The sequence below is a fragment of the Odocoileus virginianus genome, chromosome 10 (assembly GCF_023699985.2).
Source record: "Odocoileus virginianus isolate 20LAN1187 ecotype Illinois chromosome 10, Ovbor_1.2, whole genome shotgun sequence".
Taxonomy (NCBI): Eukaryota; Metazoa; Chordata; class Mammalia; order Artiodactyla; family Cervidae; genus Odocoileus; species Odocoileus virginianus.
The window spans coordinates 53,556,069-53,574,157 of record NC_069683.1 but is presented as its reverse complement, the minus strand read 5'-3'; the positions used below and the strand labels follow the sequence as shown (position 1 = coordinate 53,574,157).

At 42.4% G+C, this 18,089-nt stretch overlaps 3 protein-coding genes across 8 annotated transcripts in view; 1 reads left to right on the top strand and 2 right to left on the bottom strand.

Moving 5' to 3' along the window:
* Nucleotides 1-3,234, bottom strand: part of ALG9 (ALG9 alpha-1,2-mannosyltransferase) — a 105,796-nt gene extending 102,562 nt beyond the window's left edge. Inside the window, exons 1-3 of one of the 5 annotated variants that reach the window (XM_020882297.2) lie at nt 3,016-3,234; nt 1,816-1,954; nt 856-990 (exon numbers count right to left, since the gene is read on the bottom strand). In XM_020882297.2, coding sequence (XP_020737956.1) covers nt 856-990; nt 1,816-1,954; nt 3,016-3,146 — 405 coding nt within the window. In that variant the 5' untranslated portion in view covers nt 3,147-3,234. Of the gene's footprint in view, nt 1-855; nt 991-1,815; nt 1,955-3,011 lie in introns of all 5 variants that reach the window. The other 4 variants (XM_070473595.1, XM_020882296.2, XM_020882295.2 and 1 more) reach the window with 4 other exon arrangements.
* Nucleotides 3,235-6,118: 2,884 nt separating this feature from the next.
* On the bottom strand, nt 6,119-12,913 carry FDXACB1 (ferredoxin-fold anticodon binding domain containing 1). Its single transcript, XM_070473594.1, has 6 exons — nt 12,020-12,913; nt 11,330-11,638; nt 10,700-10,856; nt 9,634-9,837; nt 9,323-9,481; nt 6,119-8,385 (listed from the first exon to the last, which is right to left on the bottom strand). The coding sequence occupies exons 2-6, from the start codon at nt 11,499-11,501 to the stop codon at nt 7,203-7,205; spliced, it is 1,875 nt and encodes a 624-aa protein (XP_070329695.1). The 5' UTR covers nt 11,502-11,638; nt 12,020-12,913; the 3' UTR covers nt 6,119-7,202.
* Nucleotides 11,628-16,430, top strand: CFAP68 (cilia and flagella associated protein 68). 2 transcript variants are annotated; one of them, XM_020882285.2, is made up of 4 exons: nt 11,628-12,002; nt 14,003-14,233; nt 14,965-15,031; nt 15,199-16,430. In XM_020882285.2, the coding sequence occupies exons 1-4, from the start codon at nt 11,961-11,963 to the stop codon at nt 15,366-15,368; spliced, it is 510 nt and encodes a 169-aa protein (XP_020737944.1). In that variant the 5' UTR covers nt 11,628-11,960; the 3' UTR covers nt 15,369-16,430. The 2 variants fall into 2 exon arrangements, with proteins under 2 accessions (XP_020737944.1, XP_020737943.1); XM_020882284.2 differs by lacking the exon at nt 11,628-12,002 and adding an exon at nt 12,318-13,234.
* The last annotated feature ends 1,659 nt before the right edge of the window (nt 16,431-18,089 follow it).

Here is an 18,089-nt window from a genome sequence, read left to right as displayed (position 1 = left end):
ATGCTAGGAACAAATGAAAAATAGAGTCTCAGTAAATAAGCAGAAGATGAAAAATCAAATGGAAATTTTAGAACTGATAAAATACAATAATCAAAATAAAAGCTCAATGGATAGACTCAACAGCAAAATGGAGGGGACAGAAGAAAGTGTTGGTGAACTGGAAAACCTAAGATAGAAATCGTTCAATCTGAACAGAGAGAAAACAGATTGGGGAAAAAAAAAATGAAGAGAGCTTCAGGGACCCATAAGACTATATAAAAGATCTAACATCCACATCATTGGAGTCTCAGGAGAGGAGAAACATGGCAAGATTGAAAAACTACTAAAAAAAACAAATAGTAACAGTTAAAATCTTCCCACATTTGCAAAACACATAAGCCTAAAAACTGAAGAAGTTGAATAAACTCCAAACAGGATAAACCCAAAGAAATCCACACTAAAGACATATTACAGCCAAATTTCTGAAAGGTAATCAGGTTAAGTCTCGGTTAACTCCTAATTATCCTTCAGTATTTTACTTACATTAAGCTCTCCTAACATGCTAACCTATAGCACATTATACTTTTCCTCCAAGACCCACTGCATTTATAATTACTTGTTCCATGTTCGTCTTCCTCACTGGATTTCACAAGGGAGGGGTTTGATCACTGTTACACTCACAGCACTTAACAAAGTATCTGCCAAATGCAAGTTGCTCCATTAATATTTGTTGAATAACAAATAAATAAACGATTTTTCTTCCAAAAAAAGTCCTGTCTTAACAACCAACACGTTTTGTCTTTTTCACAGAACTGTCCCAGAGACTCGCCCACCTCTTCATCTGTTGTGACTGCTTCCAAGTCGGCCTGTTCTTACCTTATTTGTCTGCAAAATTCTCGCATGAAATGCAGCTGGCCAGGCATGAAGCAACAGGTAAGCATATGAGCGAATGGCATAAGCTGGGGAATATTCCCACGTCTGAAACCCCTTCCCATAGATGAGGTAGTGTGTCTGAAAGTACAAAATGAATGGATTCAGGGTTATATTGGCCAAAAATTCTTGTTAAGAGGATGCAGATAAAGTTTCTAAGCAAAAATATTAACTGGACAAAGGTACACAAAAATGCTGAAATTGTCAACAAGATTTGCAACTAATGGATGGATAAGAATCAAAATGACCCAATGCTGAAATATGAAGATATTATCAATCTTGTAAGACTATCGTTTGGCCAACATTGAAAGCTCAGATTTTATCCTCTATTTTTTTTTAAATACTCTTTAGACAAAACAGGAAAGCTTGACATCTTATATTTTCCTAAAACTACCTACACTAGCATTTATTTTTTATGCAAAATGTGATCAGAAAATTTCACCTCTGAATTTCCTATAAAAGTGTCCAACCAACTTATAAACGTATAAATCAAGAAACAGCAACATAAGCATAGTATGCAGTAACATTATTTATTTTAGTACACATCAGTAGAAAAAAAGCCAAGAAATTTAAAGAAAGTGGTTGCCTCTGGGGACAGGTGTTTGTACACAAGATGTGGAAAACAGAGTTACTGCTTTTCCTTTGCACTTAATATTTTTAAACTACCTCAAAGTATTATTTTGATTTTTAAAATGTTTTAAGAAAATTACAAATTATACTGTTTTGTGTAACTGCCAAATTCCTATACCCTTCAATAGTAGGTAAATCATCAGCTAAGAATACAGAAGTGAAAATAAAGTTATTTTACTAGTAGTCACACTTGTATATCATTTGTATCTTGATTAATAACAAGGACCCAGGCAGTGAAATTGAGAACAAAAAGAGAAAACTAAAGAAATCACCTACTGGCTCCCAGTAGTTGAATGTTTCATCACAGTCCGAGATGTTGCTCAAGAGGGCAGCACATAACCTTGCTGAGAGCAGACACTTGAAAGCCGTAGACCCTTCAGGTGCCCAGACTTGTCCGGCTTTGTTCCCAGATAACCTGCTCAGAAACAAGTATGTGATAGGAAGGACATGCTAACTAGAAGGACTAAAACTAGACAAAAACGACAACACGCAAGAGACACCAAAGCACTTGAGTTAGTCAACTAAAAGGGTTACCGTTAATTGTTCTGCAAACAATAAGTGAAGAACGAATTAAGACCTTAATCAACGTTAGTCATTACGTCCACTTCTTGTTTGGCATCTGTGACACTCTGCTTATCCCAAACCAACAAATCGCTCACTTGATGGCCACAAGCTTGCGTTCGATTTTTCTCTTTTCCTGCTGCTGCTGCTAAGTCGCTTCAGTCGTGTCCGACTCTCTGCATCCCCACAGACGGCAGCCCACCAGGCTCCTCTGTCCCTGGGATTCTCCAGGCAAGAACACTGGAGTGGGTTGCCATTTCTTCCCCAGTGCATGCATGCATGCTAAGTCGTTTCAGTCGTGTCCGATTCTGTGCGATGCTATGGACAGCAGCCCACCAGGCTCCCCTGTCCTCGGGATCCTCCAGGCAAGAATACAGGAGTGGGTTGCCATTTCCTTCTCCCCTTTCTTTTCCTAACAAGGTCATTACTTTACATGGCTTTTATTCATTCCCCGGTCTGTTCAAATGCCCAGAGGCTACTATGTGCAAAGGACATCACCGTGTCCTCCAATTCCATTCGCTGACAGCTCCCTGGCGCAGTCTTAACCTGTAGCCCCCCAGTTTGGAGAGAGAGGAGGCTACTGGTGTGGAGGGTGGTGGGTCCCACACAGAAGATAAAGGGCCGAGACTCTGGGGGGACTGAAGCTGTGAGAGACAGCCAGCCATACAAGGTGCTCTTTGCACTCGCCAACTAATCCTGGGCCTGGGGCGGAAGCCGCACAGACCTGCACTCCAGGTTTCTTCACTAGCAGCACGGGCCCGAACTCGGGGGTCTGATCTAAGCCCCAGCGTGCACCCGGCCCGCAGAAGGCGCGCGGTGAAGCGGCAGCGGGCCCTCCCGCACCGCGCCGGCAGGACCCTGCCCGCGGCAGCCCCGCGCCGCCCGGCCACGCCCCCGCCGCGCCCGCACACCTACTCGGGCCGCGGCTCCGCGCTGCCCGCCTCCCGGCTGCACAGCAGGTCCCGCAGTTTGTCGGCGGCCGAGGCCGTGTCCCCGCCGCTGCCCCCGCTTCCCTTCAGGCGCTGCCGGGCCCCTCGGCTCGCCATGGCAAGCGTGGGAAAAAAAAGGTAGAATTCCGCACTCTACGAAAGCGACGAGCACGGAGACATTGCCGGGTCTGGCAACGGTGTCCGCCGAGGGACAAAAGACCTGGACATGCGCAGAAACGACTAAACTACGGCGCTCCTGGGCCAACTGGGGCAAATCCGAGTCGAAAAGAGATGCGATCGTTATCCCTTCCAAGTAACTTGTAACTCTGGGCATGCCCCCCTTTCCCTAATTCTCTCTTCCTTCACTTCTTAGCATTCTTCACTCTCCTACAAACACTGTCCTTCAGCATCCGTTTAAAAGAAAGCACAAATAGAAAGTGATTAAAACAACTCCACGTGGGATACATAGGTAGTCAGTTAAAAATCATAACACAGCCGTCTATCAAAGAGAAAGTTCTTTTAAGATCACCGACACCTTGTCCTCTGTATTTTGGCAAATAATAGGGACAGCCTGTAGCGAATTAACTGCTTCAGAGAGACAAAGTCCTAATAGCAGAATACAGAATTAGAAGAAAAATGAAAGGCTAAAGAAATTATGTGCAGCAAATTCAACAAGATGTCAGTCATTGCCATTGCTACTACAACATTATGGTAAGCATTTACTATATTTCATCCTTTTAAAATTTAATACAACCACCTTATCTTACCAAAAAGGAAACTGAGGCCCAAGGTTGCATAGCTAAACAAGTGGTGGAGCCATATTCCAACCCAGGTCTTACTACAAAGCCTGTGTTCTTCCAACCAGTAGATCAGGAAAAAGCTCTTGATTTCATACATTTCTCCACAGGCACCTTGATGATACCATGCCGCTGACTCGGGTCATTCATCTGTTTCTGACACTCCGCCGGCTCCCCCAGTCCCGGAACTCTGTGCGCCCTGTGGAGCTCTATACCAGTAACTAAAACAAAGTCATAGAGGGAATAATAAACTTGACAGGATCCCAAGTTATGACTTCATACTAAAAATTTCCAAGTATTAATGGAGACTGATCCTATTGCTCGATTCCCACATGAAATTACTAGTTACCAAATTCAGACATCCTAATCTATTTCATACATCCACCTCTTTTTCATTTCACTCTAGTCAGGCCCCTCCCTGACTCTACCCAAGACCACTACAATAGCATCCTTACAGGGATTTCCCATCTCAAATTGATCCTGTGCAACACTGTCCAATTAACTTCCTAAAATACTTGTGTCCGTTCCTTAATCAAAGATTACCCGATTTTCCCTATTGCCTACAAAATAAAGCACACACTTCTTATTCCAGCATTTGTGGGCTTTCATGAACTAACTCCAGCTGCAACCTACTTTTCTAATCTCTCCCACTACTTTCCTATACACACTTCATGTTTCAACTAACTAGCCTGTGAAGGACCCAGGATACTTCCTTATCTATACCTCTGCTCATGTCCTGGAACACATGCCCTCCTTGCCTAACAATCATCCCATCACATCCCTGCCCTTGTTTTAAGATCCAGCTCAAATGATTCCTCATCCAAGTGATGCCAAACCAAACATGGGTCTGCCCTCCTGCGCGCAGAAAAAATGTACCAACATTGGGCTTTGTTGAAGCAAAGTACAGTGTTTACTGCAAGAATGGGCAGCTCATGTTCAAAAGACCTAAACTCCCCCAAGCCTTTCAGGGGAGGTATTTTAAAGGCAAGGTGGAAAAAAAAAACATAAAGGCAAGGTGAGAGAAACAGTTGAGATGTTCATGAGTAGCTCATGGACATCCTTGATTGGTTGGTGATTACGTTAACAGGTGTTATTTCAGGAGTCAGCCTCAACAACCTCCTGGGGTCTATGTCCTGGTGATCAACATGCAATTAACTTCTTCCATCTGGTGGGGGTTTAGAATCAATAAAACACACAAGGATATGACTCAAAATATTATCTATAGCCTTTGAGGAGGAACTAGAGGTACTTTTTTTGGTGGGGGGAAGCTAAACTATTATTGTCTTGCATGACTGATTTGTTTCTGCATATTCTCATTTCTCATTCCATCGAATCTGCTCTTTGGTGGACTTCCCTGGTGGTCCAGTGGTGAAGACTCTGCACTTCAACTGCAAGGGGTGTGGGTTCTACCCTTGGAATTAAGAACCCATCTACTGAGCAGCCAAAACAAACAAAAAAATAAACCTTTGGAACTCAGGGAAGGCCTAGGAGGCTAAAGCTTTTCTACAAACAAGAGGTGGCAGAGGGTGAAAGAGGTGGAGGGGTCTCCCAGGAAGGCCCTGCAGGGTTGCGCTTGGTTTCACGTGTACTAAGCACTATTGGGGTTGGAAGAAAACTATGAAGTCACATTGTCTCTCTATGCACGCTCAGTTGCTTAAGTCCTATCCGACTCTTTGTGACCCCATGAACTGTAGTCCACCAGGCTCCTGTCCTTGGGATTTCCCAGGCAAGAGTACTGGAGTGGGTTGCCACTTATTTCTCCAGGGTATCTTCCCAACCCAGGGATCGAACCCAGGTCTCTGCTGTCTCCTGCATTGGCAGATGGATTCTTTACCATTGAGCCACCTCTGCCCTCAAGTAGTTTAAAGTCTATGTGGAGAGCCAAGCAACACATGTGTCCTTAAGAGATCCCTTGATTCACTACCTAAACTTACTCCCATGCCAGTTTTCCTACTCCAATTAAAGATACTTCTATTCTCCTAGTTGCTTGGATCAAAAAACTAGGGATTCTGTTTGATTCCTCTATTTCTCTAACTCCAGAATATTTGTGCATGCACATATATTATCAGTGGGTCCTTTGAATTATTTCCCAGTCCAACCGCTTTTTACCACCCAGGTCCAGGTCACCATCATATCTTGTTTGCATTATTATAATAAACTAATTTGTTTCTTTCAGTTCTTACCTATCCACATGCTCTTGTCCAAATACAAGAATAAATGACATTTGAAATTAATTATACTTCAGTTACAAAAAATAAGAACAGAAACTTAAAAAAAGAATAAACAAGACAGTTATTTCCTTCACAGAATTTACACTATAATTCCAATCAGCAGAGCCTAGGTATTAACAGGAGCACACATTAATTCACATTAGGGCACCCCATTCTGCAGAGTCCTGGGCTGGGCCAATTTCCCAATGTCCTTTAGAGATACAACAGAAAGCCCCAAAATCTAGGGGAGCAAAGTTTAGAGTTAATCACAGTTGAGAGATTACTGTTGAAACCCAAGGAAAGAAAAGTAAAGTAACAGAAAGTGGCAGAAAGAACATGGGCTTTAGAGTCAGACAGACCCAAATGTGAACTCTAAATCTGACACTTATTTAGTTCCATGACTTTAACAGCAGTCAACCACAGAATAAACATGATGACGATACCAAAAATAATATGAAGCACCTGCAATTTATCCAAGCTAATAAATGGTCTAACTTTAAAAACCACTCTCAGTTGATTCTTAGAGAGATGATATGGTAGAGTTAAGGAAGAGGAACTGACATTGCATAAAATATATTTATAAATATATTTGAGGAGACACTGAAGTTTTACTGTCTCTTCAGAATGATAGCATCTAGTGTTTAAGATGCTGTTTTGTTTGCCTGTCATTACTCATGATCAAAATGTTGCATACCTCGGAAGGTCACCAATCGCATTATAGTCTCAGCGACTGAGCCACAGGTATCTTTTGAGCCAAACAACCAATCTTTACATTTTTAAAGTTTTATTTGGCCACATCGGGTCTTAGTTGCAGCACTCAGGATCTTCACCGCATCACGCGGGCTGTTTCCTTGTAGCGCTCAGACCCTAGTTCTGGCACACAGGCTCTGGAGTGAAAGCTCAGTAGTCACAGCGTGAGGGCTTAGTTGCTCTGAGTCAGGTGGGATCTCTGTTCTCCGACCAGGGATTAAACCCTTGTCCCCTGCTCTGTGAGGTGGATTCTTAACCACTGGACCACCGGGGAAGCCCCTCAATTAACCAATCTTTTACAAAGTAGAAGATTTTTACAAGACAAACAAAAAGTCCAGAAAGAACTATAGCGTACAAGTTGGTCTTTTTCCACCCACACCCACAAGGATCACTATGGAGAGATGAGTTTACTAAAACTACCGAGGTGTCACATGGAGTCGCTGTTGAATCTCCTTCCTAAGCTGGGACTGCATTGATGCTACCTGTTGCTGGGTCAGGGCCTTGTCACAGGCCTGGTAGGTCAGTCTATAGCAGAGGCTGACCTGTTCAGTCTTTGGATGCTGAAAACGACTAAGGAATTGTATGGATATAATGGTGTCCTGGGACACTGCTCGAGCCAGAGTGTGAAACTCAACTTCATCAAATCTTTTCTTTTCATCTAACCAAAAACTAATATCATGCACATAGTTTGGAGGATACAGGGAATAGCTTTTAAAGGGTTCTATTTTTCCAGGGGCAAAATTCTTCAGGAAACGACTATCAGAGGTCCACAGCATCCTCCAATCGGAGATACCCCAGACAAGCATAGCTAAGAGGTCCAAGTTCATAGACACACACACAAAACACTGGTCTTTGTGTATCACACTTGTAGCAGATGTGGTAACAAACCCAATAATCAGGTCCTTAACACAATCTGGGCCAAAATTTTGAGACTTCACAGTAATCATATATCTTTCCCCAGTTGGCTGAAAGACAAATTCCACTGAACTGCTCAGCTCAGAGCCCTCCAGCCATGTCTGGGTCAGAAGGTTGTCTAGAATGCCCTTCAGATGATCCAGTAGTGATTGAAGACAGCTGTCCTTCAGATTTTTATTAAATCCAAGGATATACAAAGTCTCGTGAAATGCTGGCATTGTGAAAGGTGAGATGCAGCACCTCTGAAAGACAGGTCCACTGAGGATGTGCAGAGAGCCAGGGAGAAAGTCTGGTGCTTGGATTACAGCCTGGATGTGAACCAGAAGAGAAGGTCTGAGGCAGACCTTGGCCTGGCCATACGTTCCTCCATGAGCTTCTTCCTTCCTGTCTCTTCTAGGGCTCTTGGGAAGGCTGAGTTCTGAAAATGACACTACAAAGTCCTCCATGTCTTGTGTTGTCCCACTAGTCAGGGACTCAAAGTTTGAGTTATCTTCATGGAGACTAACCCAAAAGGCAGTTGATAGGATGTCAGGGTTGTGGGATGTGAGAACACTGGCGTCTCCTTGTGGCAGCAAAGGGGAAGAACACTTCAGCCTTTTTAGAGGAAAAGCTTTCCCAAATTCAGCAAGGAGTTTCTCATTTATGGTCTTGATAGGATGACATGAAGGTGCTTCTAGGAAGCCCCTGTTTAAACACACACAAAAAGAACTTTTTAAACTTAAAATTATACATTATTGTAACATAGCTAGAATTAAAAAGAATAGCTGAATAAAAAGAATTATCCTTAAGTTGATCCAAAAAGGAAACAAAGAAATCATCTACTATAAAGAGAGACAGCATGCATTTCAGAATTCTGACAGCCTATAATATACCAGAAAATATGATAATTAAAAAAAATTTACTGGAGTATAGTTGATTTAAAATATTGCTTTTAGTTTCACATGTACAGATCAGTTATACATATACACATGCTGTGCTGTGCCCAGTTCTGTCTTGACTCTTTGCAGCCCCATGGACTGTAGCCCACCAGGCTCCTCTATCCATGGGATTTTCCGGGCAAGAATACTGGAATGAGTTGCCATTTCCTACTCCAGAGGATCTTCCCAACCCAGGGATCGAAATCATGATTCTTGCATCTCCTGCATTAGCAGATGGATTCTTTACCACTAACACCACCTGGGAAGTCCCATCTATCCACTCATTTTTTTAGATTCTTTTTCTATATAGGCCATTACAGAGTACTGAGTAGCGTTCCTTGTGCTATACAGCAGGTCCTTATTAGTCATCTATTTTATATACAGAAATATGTGTCAGCCAGTCTCAGTCTCCCAGTTAATACCCCCCGACCCTTTGGAATCGTAAGTTTGTATTCTACATCTGTAACTATTTCTGTTTTGTACCTTTATTTTTTTGATTTCACATATAAGTGATATCATAAGATATTTGCAGATAATATGAAAAATTTAATTATAAAGAGGCTGTGTAGGTCAGACTTATAAGTATTCACAGCACAACATCGTTAACAATTAATGCAGCATCCATTCAATGTATGACTGCCTGATTATTAAGTCAATCAGGATACAACTAGAGACAGAAGAAGTTTCTGGTAAAATCAGGTTACCTGTTCAGTTTTCCTACAAGTACTTCTGGTTCCAGAAAAGAAAAAAACTGGTCACCCAGTTTGATCCTACAGATTCTTGGTTGCAAACTTTCAAAGGGTAAGCTCCAGGTGAAGATATGGTTCAAGGCACCTTCTATGTGAAAGGACTTATCTTGACTCCTGGAAAAATAGCAGTTATTAAGTCTGTCACTGTTAAAGAAAGCAATTATTCTTAAAGGCTGAATCAAGAAATTAGCAAGAAAACGTGTCAATAGGACTTTTTATCAGTAGTGAGAGAGATGGAAAAAGCTTAGATCTCTGTTATTACCTACCTATATCCAGTGCACTTGTACCCTGGCACAGCCTCACAGCTGAAGGGATGCACATCACTTAAAATGAAACCCCCCAGAGCAGCCATAGCAACCACTTGCCAGCTGTTGTGCCATTCTCTCATTGGCTTATCAGCAGGAGTCCCACCTTGTCCTCTACATAATGCCACATGGATTTCTCCGTCCTCTGCAAGAACATCTGCACAGCTAAAGGGGATAAGGAAACACAATCATTTACCAGAAACAAGTAGGAGTCAGCTGTATATACATGGTTTGTCTGTGAGATAATTAAAATCCAATCATATCTATTTGCAAAGATCTATTAAGACTTCAAACATGCAAAAAAAGGAGCTGGAAGCAAGTAAGAACTTAAATTCAATGCTCAACTCATAACTAATACTAGGGGCTGACCAGAAAGTTATCCAGCTTCACATTGCTATTGTTCACCTATATTTCATTGAAAAGTCAATGTCTATAAAATTCCTAGATGTGATTCAGTAATCAGGCTGTTCTTTCCCATTTAGAAAGCTGTCCGTTCCACTCCCCTCCTGCTTGTAAAAATTTTACTTGTACTTGAAAGACTAACTTAAAACACTGCCTCTGTGCAAAGTTTCATGATAACTATGTTTCATGTTTTGGTATAATAGTATAAAGCACTGTTTTAAGTTCACAATAATTGGATGAGGTAGTTATGTTAATATCTTCATTTACGGATGAGGAAGCAAAAGCAAATTAGGATCAAGTAGACAATCACAAAAGCCACAAAGCTCTTAAGTGGTGGGTGGGGATTTGAATGCAGATAGTTGGGCTCCTAAATTAGTCTACACTGGCTACTGTCATTTTGCATTATCAAAAATAGGCGATCCTCCCTTTTCTGGCCCAATAGTACATGTTTGCATTTGTACTTAGCATTTAGGGTTAAATGTCTGCCTCTCCAATTAGACTGTGGGTTCCTTTGGAGCAACACGTTCTCTTGTATGTCCTATTTCCCACAGTAACATGTCTGAGAGCAGGAACTATGCAATGTACATCTTAAACATTTCACTTGTGAGTGCTCAGCTCTCCTCACCTCCGGAAAAACTTGGCAAGCAGTTCCCTGTTCTTAGCTACTCCAGCTTTGCGCCCACAGTGCGGAAAGTTAAAATAAATTCGATCAAATTCTCTGTCTTGCGGTTCAAAGGCATCTGCCAGGTGGGTGCAGTCCACACCGAAGCGTACCTCGTTACCTGGCACGAAATATAGACAGAAGGATGTGATAAAGCCATGGAAGAAGAAAAAAACCCTGCCTAACACAAGGTGCAAAACAGCCCAAGTCCAGGCACACAGCAGGCTGTCTGTAAATGTCCATGGGAAGATGAAGTGAGTGTGTGCTAAGTCGCCTTGGTCCAGTCAGACTCTTTGAGACCTTATGGACTGTAGCCGGCCAGGCTCCTCTGTCCAAGTGATTCTCCAGGCAAGGATACTGCAGTAGGGTGCCATGCCCTTCTCCAGGGGATCTTCCCCACCCAGGGATCGAACCCTCATCTCTTACGACTCTTGCATTGGCAGGCGGGTTCTTTACCACTAGAGCCACCTGGGAAGCCCCGGGGAAGACCAAGAGCAACGGCCAAGTTCCCTGAATCCCCCACTGTTCCCACCCTTTCCACTCTGGGGGGCGCCACAGCTGGGCGGGGCTTCGTAGAGGGCTGGGCTTCGCTACCTCGCTCGCGCAGGCGCTGTAGGTTCTCTTGGGCCACCAGATCCTGGGCCAGGTCCGCTGGGCGCTGGGGACAGGTGGCGGTTAGACTGGTGTTTGGATCCAGGGTCTCACTCAGAGCGACGGCAAAAGAGAAATTCCCCTCCCCAACCAACAGGAGGCGCCGCGGGGCCATGGCCCCCACGTGCTCCCGTCTCAAGTTCTCCGAGGCGCTCTTTTTTTACGTCACTTCCTTCGCGAGTCTCTTGTGGCCCCACTTATTCACGCGTTGCTGGTTGATGACGCGTCACAGCGTCTGGTTGTCTTGGCAAACTGGGGCCGCGACGTCCCGAGTGGGAAAATAGCCATGAGAGCAAGAGCGAGACACCGGCCACCCAGTCCCCTCACTCCCTCACCCCATCGGAAGTGTTAAATGCTTTTGAGCCCAAGGGCAGCCCTGAGCGACCTCGTCACACCTGCCTGAGGGTCTTGAGCAGTCACTAGCCTCGGGGGTGGGGGGGTGGAGGGGAAACAGGTCGAAGGTGAAGTGAGTTCTGAGTGAAGGAAGCAGGGCCGGGCTGAGGCCAAGGAGAGATGGTGCTGTGTTCTGCATCCTGACTCAGAGGATTTTGTAACAGCCTTCATCTCATCCGACATGACTGCAACCGATTATCATTGTTATTCGGAGTTTTTCCAGGTGCTTCTTTCCCCTACCTTGTATGCATTCAAGAAGTGTTGAGTGTCTGTTATGTCCCAGGCCTATATATGGAGGAACAGATTGTGGCCTATGACTTCTTTGAGCTTGTAGTGTGGTGGAGGATTCCCGGCGAAAGAGACAATTCTGCTATAGTGAGATGCAGTACCATGAATGGAGTTATTCAGGTCGCTGAGGAGCACACTGAAGAGGACCCTTACCAAGTTTGGGGATGAAGTGGAAAGATTTTGTGGCTGAGGTGCACCTGAGTTGAAAGCTAAGCGGGGAGAGGGGGGGGGGGTACACCTTAGCTGAGTCAGGAGGACTGAGAAAGGACTGTTACTTCTGTAGCAATAAATGCAAAAGCATGATGATGGAAAAACACAGTAGCTGAGTTTGACTGAAATGTAGTCTGAGGGAGAGTGGATAACAGATGAGACTGAAAAGCAGGGACCAGATCATATAGGCGTTTTTTTACAGCCTGAACCTTAGTCTGAAACCAGTGGCCAGCCACTGAAAGATTTTTAAGTAGGGAGATGACACAATTAGATTTTCATTTTTAAAAATTCTGCTTTCCTATGGAGAAAGGATAGGAGAAGAACAAGGTTGGTGGCAAGGAGTCCAGATAGAAGGCTACTGCAGTAATGGAGACTAGGGCTGAAAGTGATCTGAATTGAAGCTTGGTAGTGGAGATGGAGGGTAGTGCACTGATTCAAAAACCGACAAGACCTAGTGATTGAATAGATGTAAGGGACTTGAAAGAGAAACCAAGAGTCAAAGATAAGCCCCAGGTTTCAGGTTTGGACAACTAAGTGGGTGGGGATGTCTGTCCTTAACAGCCCCAGGGACAGTGTCGTCTTGATCTGTAGTCTGAGTCCTTGGCCTGTTGGACTTTGTGGGACCAACTGCTCTTAGTGGCCATGCTGTTTGTTGACATAAGTGCATGCATCTGTCTTCACAAAGGCCCATGACATGCGGGCAGTTACCTTTAAACTTACAGCGTTGGCTTAGTCTCTAGCTGTGGAAAGGTGGGTGGGTGATGACTACCAAATCATGGCCACCTGGTGATCTGGGCGATCTAAATTCTTTCTTTGCCTGGAGAACTGGGAAGGCCAGGTTTAGTGTCATCTCTTCTTTTAAAGAATATGGAATGTCAGAGTAAGGTTTGCTGTTACTCTGCTATAAAATCTTCAGTCACAAGCTCCTCAACTTCAAAGTATTCATCTTCAGAGAAGGTATTGTCTTGCTCCTAAGCCAAGGAACCAGACTGAACTTTTAACCAAAATTAGAAATGGTTAGGCTTTTGATTCCTTACCCAAAAAGTTGAAATTCAGACATTGGTTATCTGGTATGTGCAAATTACTATTGATTGGGAGGGTATACAGAGGGAGAGGGTGCAGTAATGAAAAAGTGACAGATCTTGTCCTCAAGGGATGCATAGTTCAGTGTAAAAGATTCCACACTTCCTTGAAGAACTCTAACATGTGGTATAAAGTTATGGATATATAGAAGTGGAAAGTGTGAAAGAAATTAACTTGAGGTAAGGCATCATGAAAAGGGAACGCTGTATCATAAGATGTGGCATTTGAGCTGGGCTGAAAGGAAGGAAACCATCATTTGTTGATCATTGATCTATCGTATTATCTAGTTATCCAGCTCTCACTTCTCTCTCTTCTCTTTGATGATAGCAGTACTTATTCCTTACATTCTTACACCTCAAAATCACCAGAATATTTTCTAGTTATCCAATAGTATTAGGGTACTGAAGTTCTCTTATCTTTTGGGGAGGTGCATTTAATCTATTTAGTCATCTACTACTGCTGATTGAGAGGGTAGGTCAAAGAATTTATGAACTTGGAAAGAAACAGGACGATAACTATTAAACTGAGAGGAAAGCCTAGAACTTTAGAAGGTGTACTTACGCTTGGCCAAGGACGAGAAAGGGATGTGTTGTCTGCTTTCTGGTCTGTGCAACAAACTTTTCTATTGCCACCTTTTCCCAGAGACAGGTCCTTGCCTGTTTCCTTACAAACCCACACTATGGCAGCCTCATTAACGCAAATGGCCATGCTGAAGTGTGGACGGATTGGAATGACATGTCCAAGTTTTTCCAGTATGGATGGAGATGCAACACTAATGAAGATGCCTATTCAAACCGTACCTTGATGGGCAACTGGAACCAGGAAAGATATGACATAAAGAATATTGTGCAGCCCAAACCCTTGCCTTCCCAGGTAATTGAACTTTCTCTTCTTTGTTTTCTTCTGTTAGCAAAAGAAATACCAATGGCCATTTGAGAAACAGGAATCTGATAACTTCCAATGCTGAGATCTTTCAGGCTTCTGTTCAGTGAATGGTTGGAAGAGGGCAGCAGTCCTCAGGTGAAACACTTATCCCACTTTACTATCAAGCTGAATATTATGTTATTGTAAGGCTTCCCAGGTGGCTTGGTGGTAAAGAATCCGCCTGTCAGGCAGGAGACACGGGTTCAGTCCCTGGGTCAGGAAGATCCCCTAGAGAAGGAAATGGCAACCCACTCCAGTATTCTTGCCTGGGAAACCCCATGGACAGGGGAGCCTGGCAGGCTATAGTCCCTTGGGTTACAAAGAGTTAGACATGACTTAGCTACTAAACAACCACAAGGTAATAAAAGGATGAGCATCATGCTTCTCTGTGGACTTCATTAGTCTACAGAAATATTTATATAATGTCTTCTGATTCAGGTTAGTTTCTCCTCTGGTCCCTGCCAGCTAGATTTGTCATTTATCTTTATCTTGCCCTGAAATCTCCTAAACAAACATACACAGGATATAAAGATTGGTAGGATATAGGTTAATGACATGTATAAATCTCTAGTCAATCTAAAATATTATAGAGGCTGCTAGAATTTATGCCATTGTGTCCCTTATTTCCCAGCTTTGGCTATAGACACCCGTATTTTTAAACTACTCCATTTTCTTTCCAGTTTGGACACTACTTTGAAACAACATATGATACAAGCTACAACAACAGAAGACCACTTTCAACCCATAGTAGGTGACCTATTCTTTTTAATTCTTATCACCTCAGAAGGAACACAAAGAAAATTTAAATGAGTGAATGATTTCTCTCTTTTCTCAGCTTTGACAGGTTTCACTGCATATTCGCTCAGAAATAACAGAGATTACTTACTAAGACTCCTCTTTTTTTCTTCCCTCAGGGTTTAAGCGAGAGCCTCACTGGTTCCCAGGACATCAACCTGAGCTGGTTCCTCCTCCATACAAATGCACAGAAAAGTCAATCTACATGAGTAGTTATTCAAAGCCTCAAATTGATCATCACTCTGTGTGTGTGTGGAATCCTAGCAACTGCCGGTTTCAGAGTCCATGATTCTAAGAAAGAATAGGTTTCATTTTTCCAGTGTAGAATGTGGGAGGGAGCCCATTCTAAGCACAACTAAGAATTTAGCTGACTGTAGCACAGTTTTACTATCTGAATAAATAAAGCCCAACAAATATTCTCTACCCCCACTTTTTTAAACCAAGAAATGTCAAATTTAAGTTAAGTATATTTATTCATTACGGGTGTTGTAGGACAGCATTGAAAAGAGTTATTTCTTTCAAATCTACAACCCCTCTGCTCTTCCCTGCCTTCCACGAGGGGCAGAGCTGCAAAATCCATCCTGACTTAGGCTGCATTTGCCTAGATGCTTTCTGGTTGTAAGCCTGGTGGTCATGGTCAGAAAAGTTATATTTACTATCACCCTAATGGATATCCCCTCTTAAGGACCAGAAGAAGAAATATAACTATTTTTATTAATATGGAAAATTTGAAACATAAAAAAATAGACAAGAGTAGTATAATGAACTCCCATGAACCATTACCCAGCTTCAACAATCGATGACCAATCTTATCTATCCCTGTTTACTTTCTCTATTTTTAAATTTTTCTCTGAAATTATATGATTTCATCCATAAATATTTCAGTTTATATCTCAAAAAGATAAAGACTCAATTTTTGACTCCCTGACAAAGATCGCCAAAGAAAACTGCTGATCAGACAAAGCTGAGTTGTTTATTAAACCTGTGACAAGGAAGAACCTCAGCTTGACACAGTCTTGGTAATGATTCAGAAAGGTGATGTTAGGGTAGGATACTTTTAGGAATTTGGGATGATTCAGCCGGTTTAAGATGGGCCTTTCATTGTGAGGAACTGGCTACAATTGAGAAAAGATTGTGAATAGCTTAGGGTTGGTGAGAGGCAATAGTCTTAACATCAGTACATTCCTTTTTTTTTTTAATCTCCTATTTAAGATGACAATCTTCATTATTTTTTGAAACAGGTATGAATATGGAATTTATGTTGTACATGATGTTAGGTAGTGACTAAGTTTTGTTTATTTCTGTATGGCCCATGTTAGTTATTAAAAAGACCATACTTTCTTCACTGCTCTTCAAAGCCATTTTTTTTTCTTTTTTTTTTTTAATCTTTTTTTTTTTTAATTAGTTGGAGGCTAATTACTTTACATCATTACAGTAGTTTTTGTTATACATTGAAATGAATTAGCCATGGATTTACATGTATTCCCCATCCCAGTCCCCCCTCCCACCTCCCTCTCCACCCGATCCCTCTGGGTCTTCCCAGTGCACCAGGCCCGAGCACTTGTCTCATGTACCCAACCTGGGCTGGTGATCTGTTTCACCCTAGATAATATACATGTTTCAATGCTGTTCTCTTGAAACATCCCACCCTCGCCTTCTCCCAGAGTCCACAAGTCTGTTCTATGCATCTGAGTCTCTTTTTCTGTTTTGCATATAGGGTTATCGTTACCATCTTTCTAAAGTCCATATATATGTGTTAGTATACTGTAATGGTCTTTATCTTTCTGGCTTACTTCACTCTGTATAATGGGCTCCAGTTTCATCCATCTCATTAGAACTGATTCAAATGAATTCTTTTTAATGGCTGAGTAATATTCCATGGTGTATATGTACCACAGCTTCCTCATCCATTCGTCTGCTGATGGGCATCTAGGTTGCTTCCATGTCCTGGCTATTATAAACAGTGCTGCGATGAACATTGGGGTGCACGTGTCTCTTTCAGATCTGGTTTCCTTGGTGCGTATGCCCCGCAGTGGGATTGCTGGGTCATATGGCAGTTCTATTTCCAGCTTTTTAAGGAATCTCCACACTGTTTTCCATAGTGGCTGTACTAATTTGCATTCCCACAAACAGTGTAAGAGGGTTCCCTTTTCTCCACACCCTCTCCAGTATTTATTGCTTGTAGACTTTTGGATAGCAGCCATCCTGACTGGCGTATAATGGTACCTCATTGTGGTTTTGATTTGCATTTCTCTGATAATGAGTGATGTTGAGCATCTTTTCATGTGTTTGTTAGCCATCTGTATGTCTTCCTTGGAGAAATGTCTGTTGAGTTCTTTGGCCCACTTTTTGATTGGGTCATTTATTTTTCTGGAGTTGAGCTGGAGGAGTTGCTTGTATATTTTTGAGATTAATCGTTTGTCTGTTGCTTTGTTTGCTATTATTTTCTCCCAATCTGAGGGCTGTCTTTTCACCTTGCTTATAGTTTCCTTTGTTATGCAAAAGCCTTTAAGTTTCATTAGGTCCCATTTGTTTATTTTTGCTTTTGTTTCTAAAATTCTGGGATGTGGGTCATAGAGGATCCTGCTGTGATTTATGTCAGAGAGTGTTTTGCCTATGTTCTCCTCTAGGAGTTTGATAGTTTCTGGTCTTACATTTAGATCTTTAATCCATTTTGAGTTTATTTTTGTGTATGGTGTTAGAAAGTGTTCTAGTTTCATTCTTTTACAGGTGGTTGACCAGTTTTCCCAGCACCACTTGTTAAAGAGGTTATCTTTTTTCCATTGTATATCCTTGCCTCCTTTGTCGAAGATAAGGTGACCATAGGTTCATGGATTTATCTCTGGGCTTTCTATTCTGTTCCATTGATCTATATTTCTGTCTTTGTGCCAGTACCATACTGTCTTGATGACTGTGGCTTTGTAGTAGAGTCTGAAGTCAGGCAGATTGATTCCTCCAGTTCCATTCTTGTTTCTCAAGATTACTTTGGCTATTCGAGGTTTTTTGTATT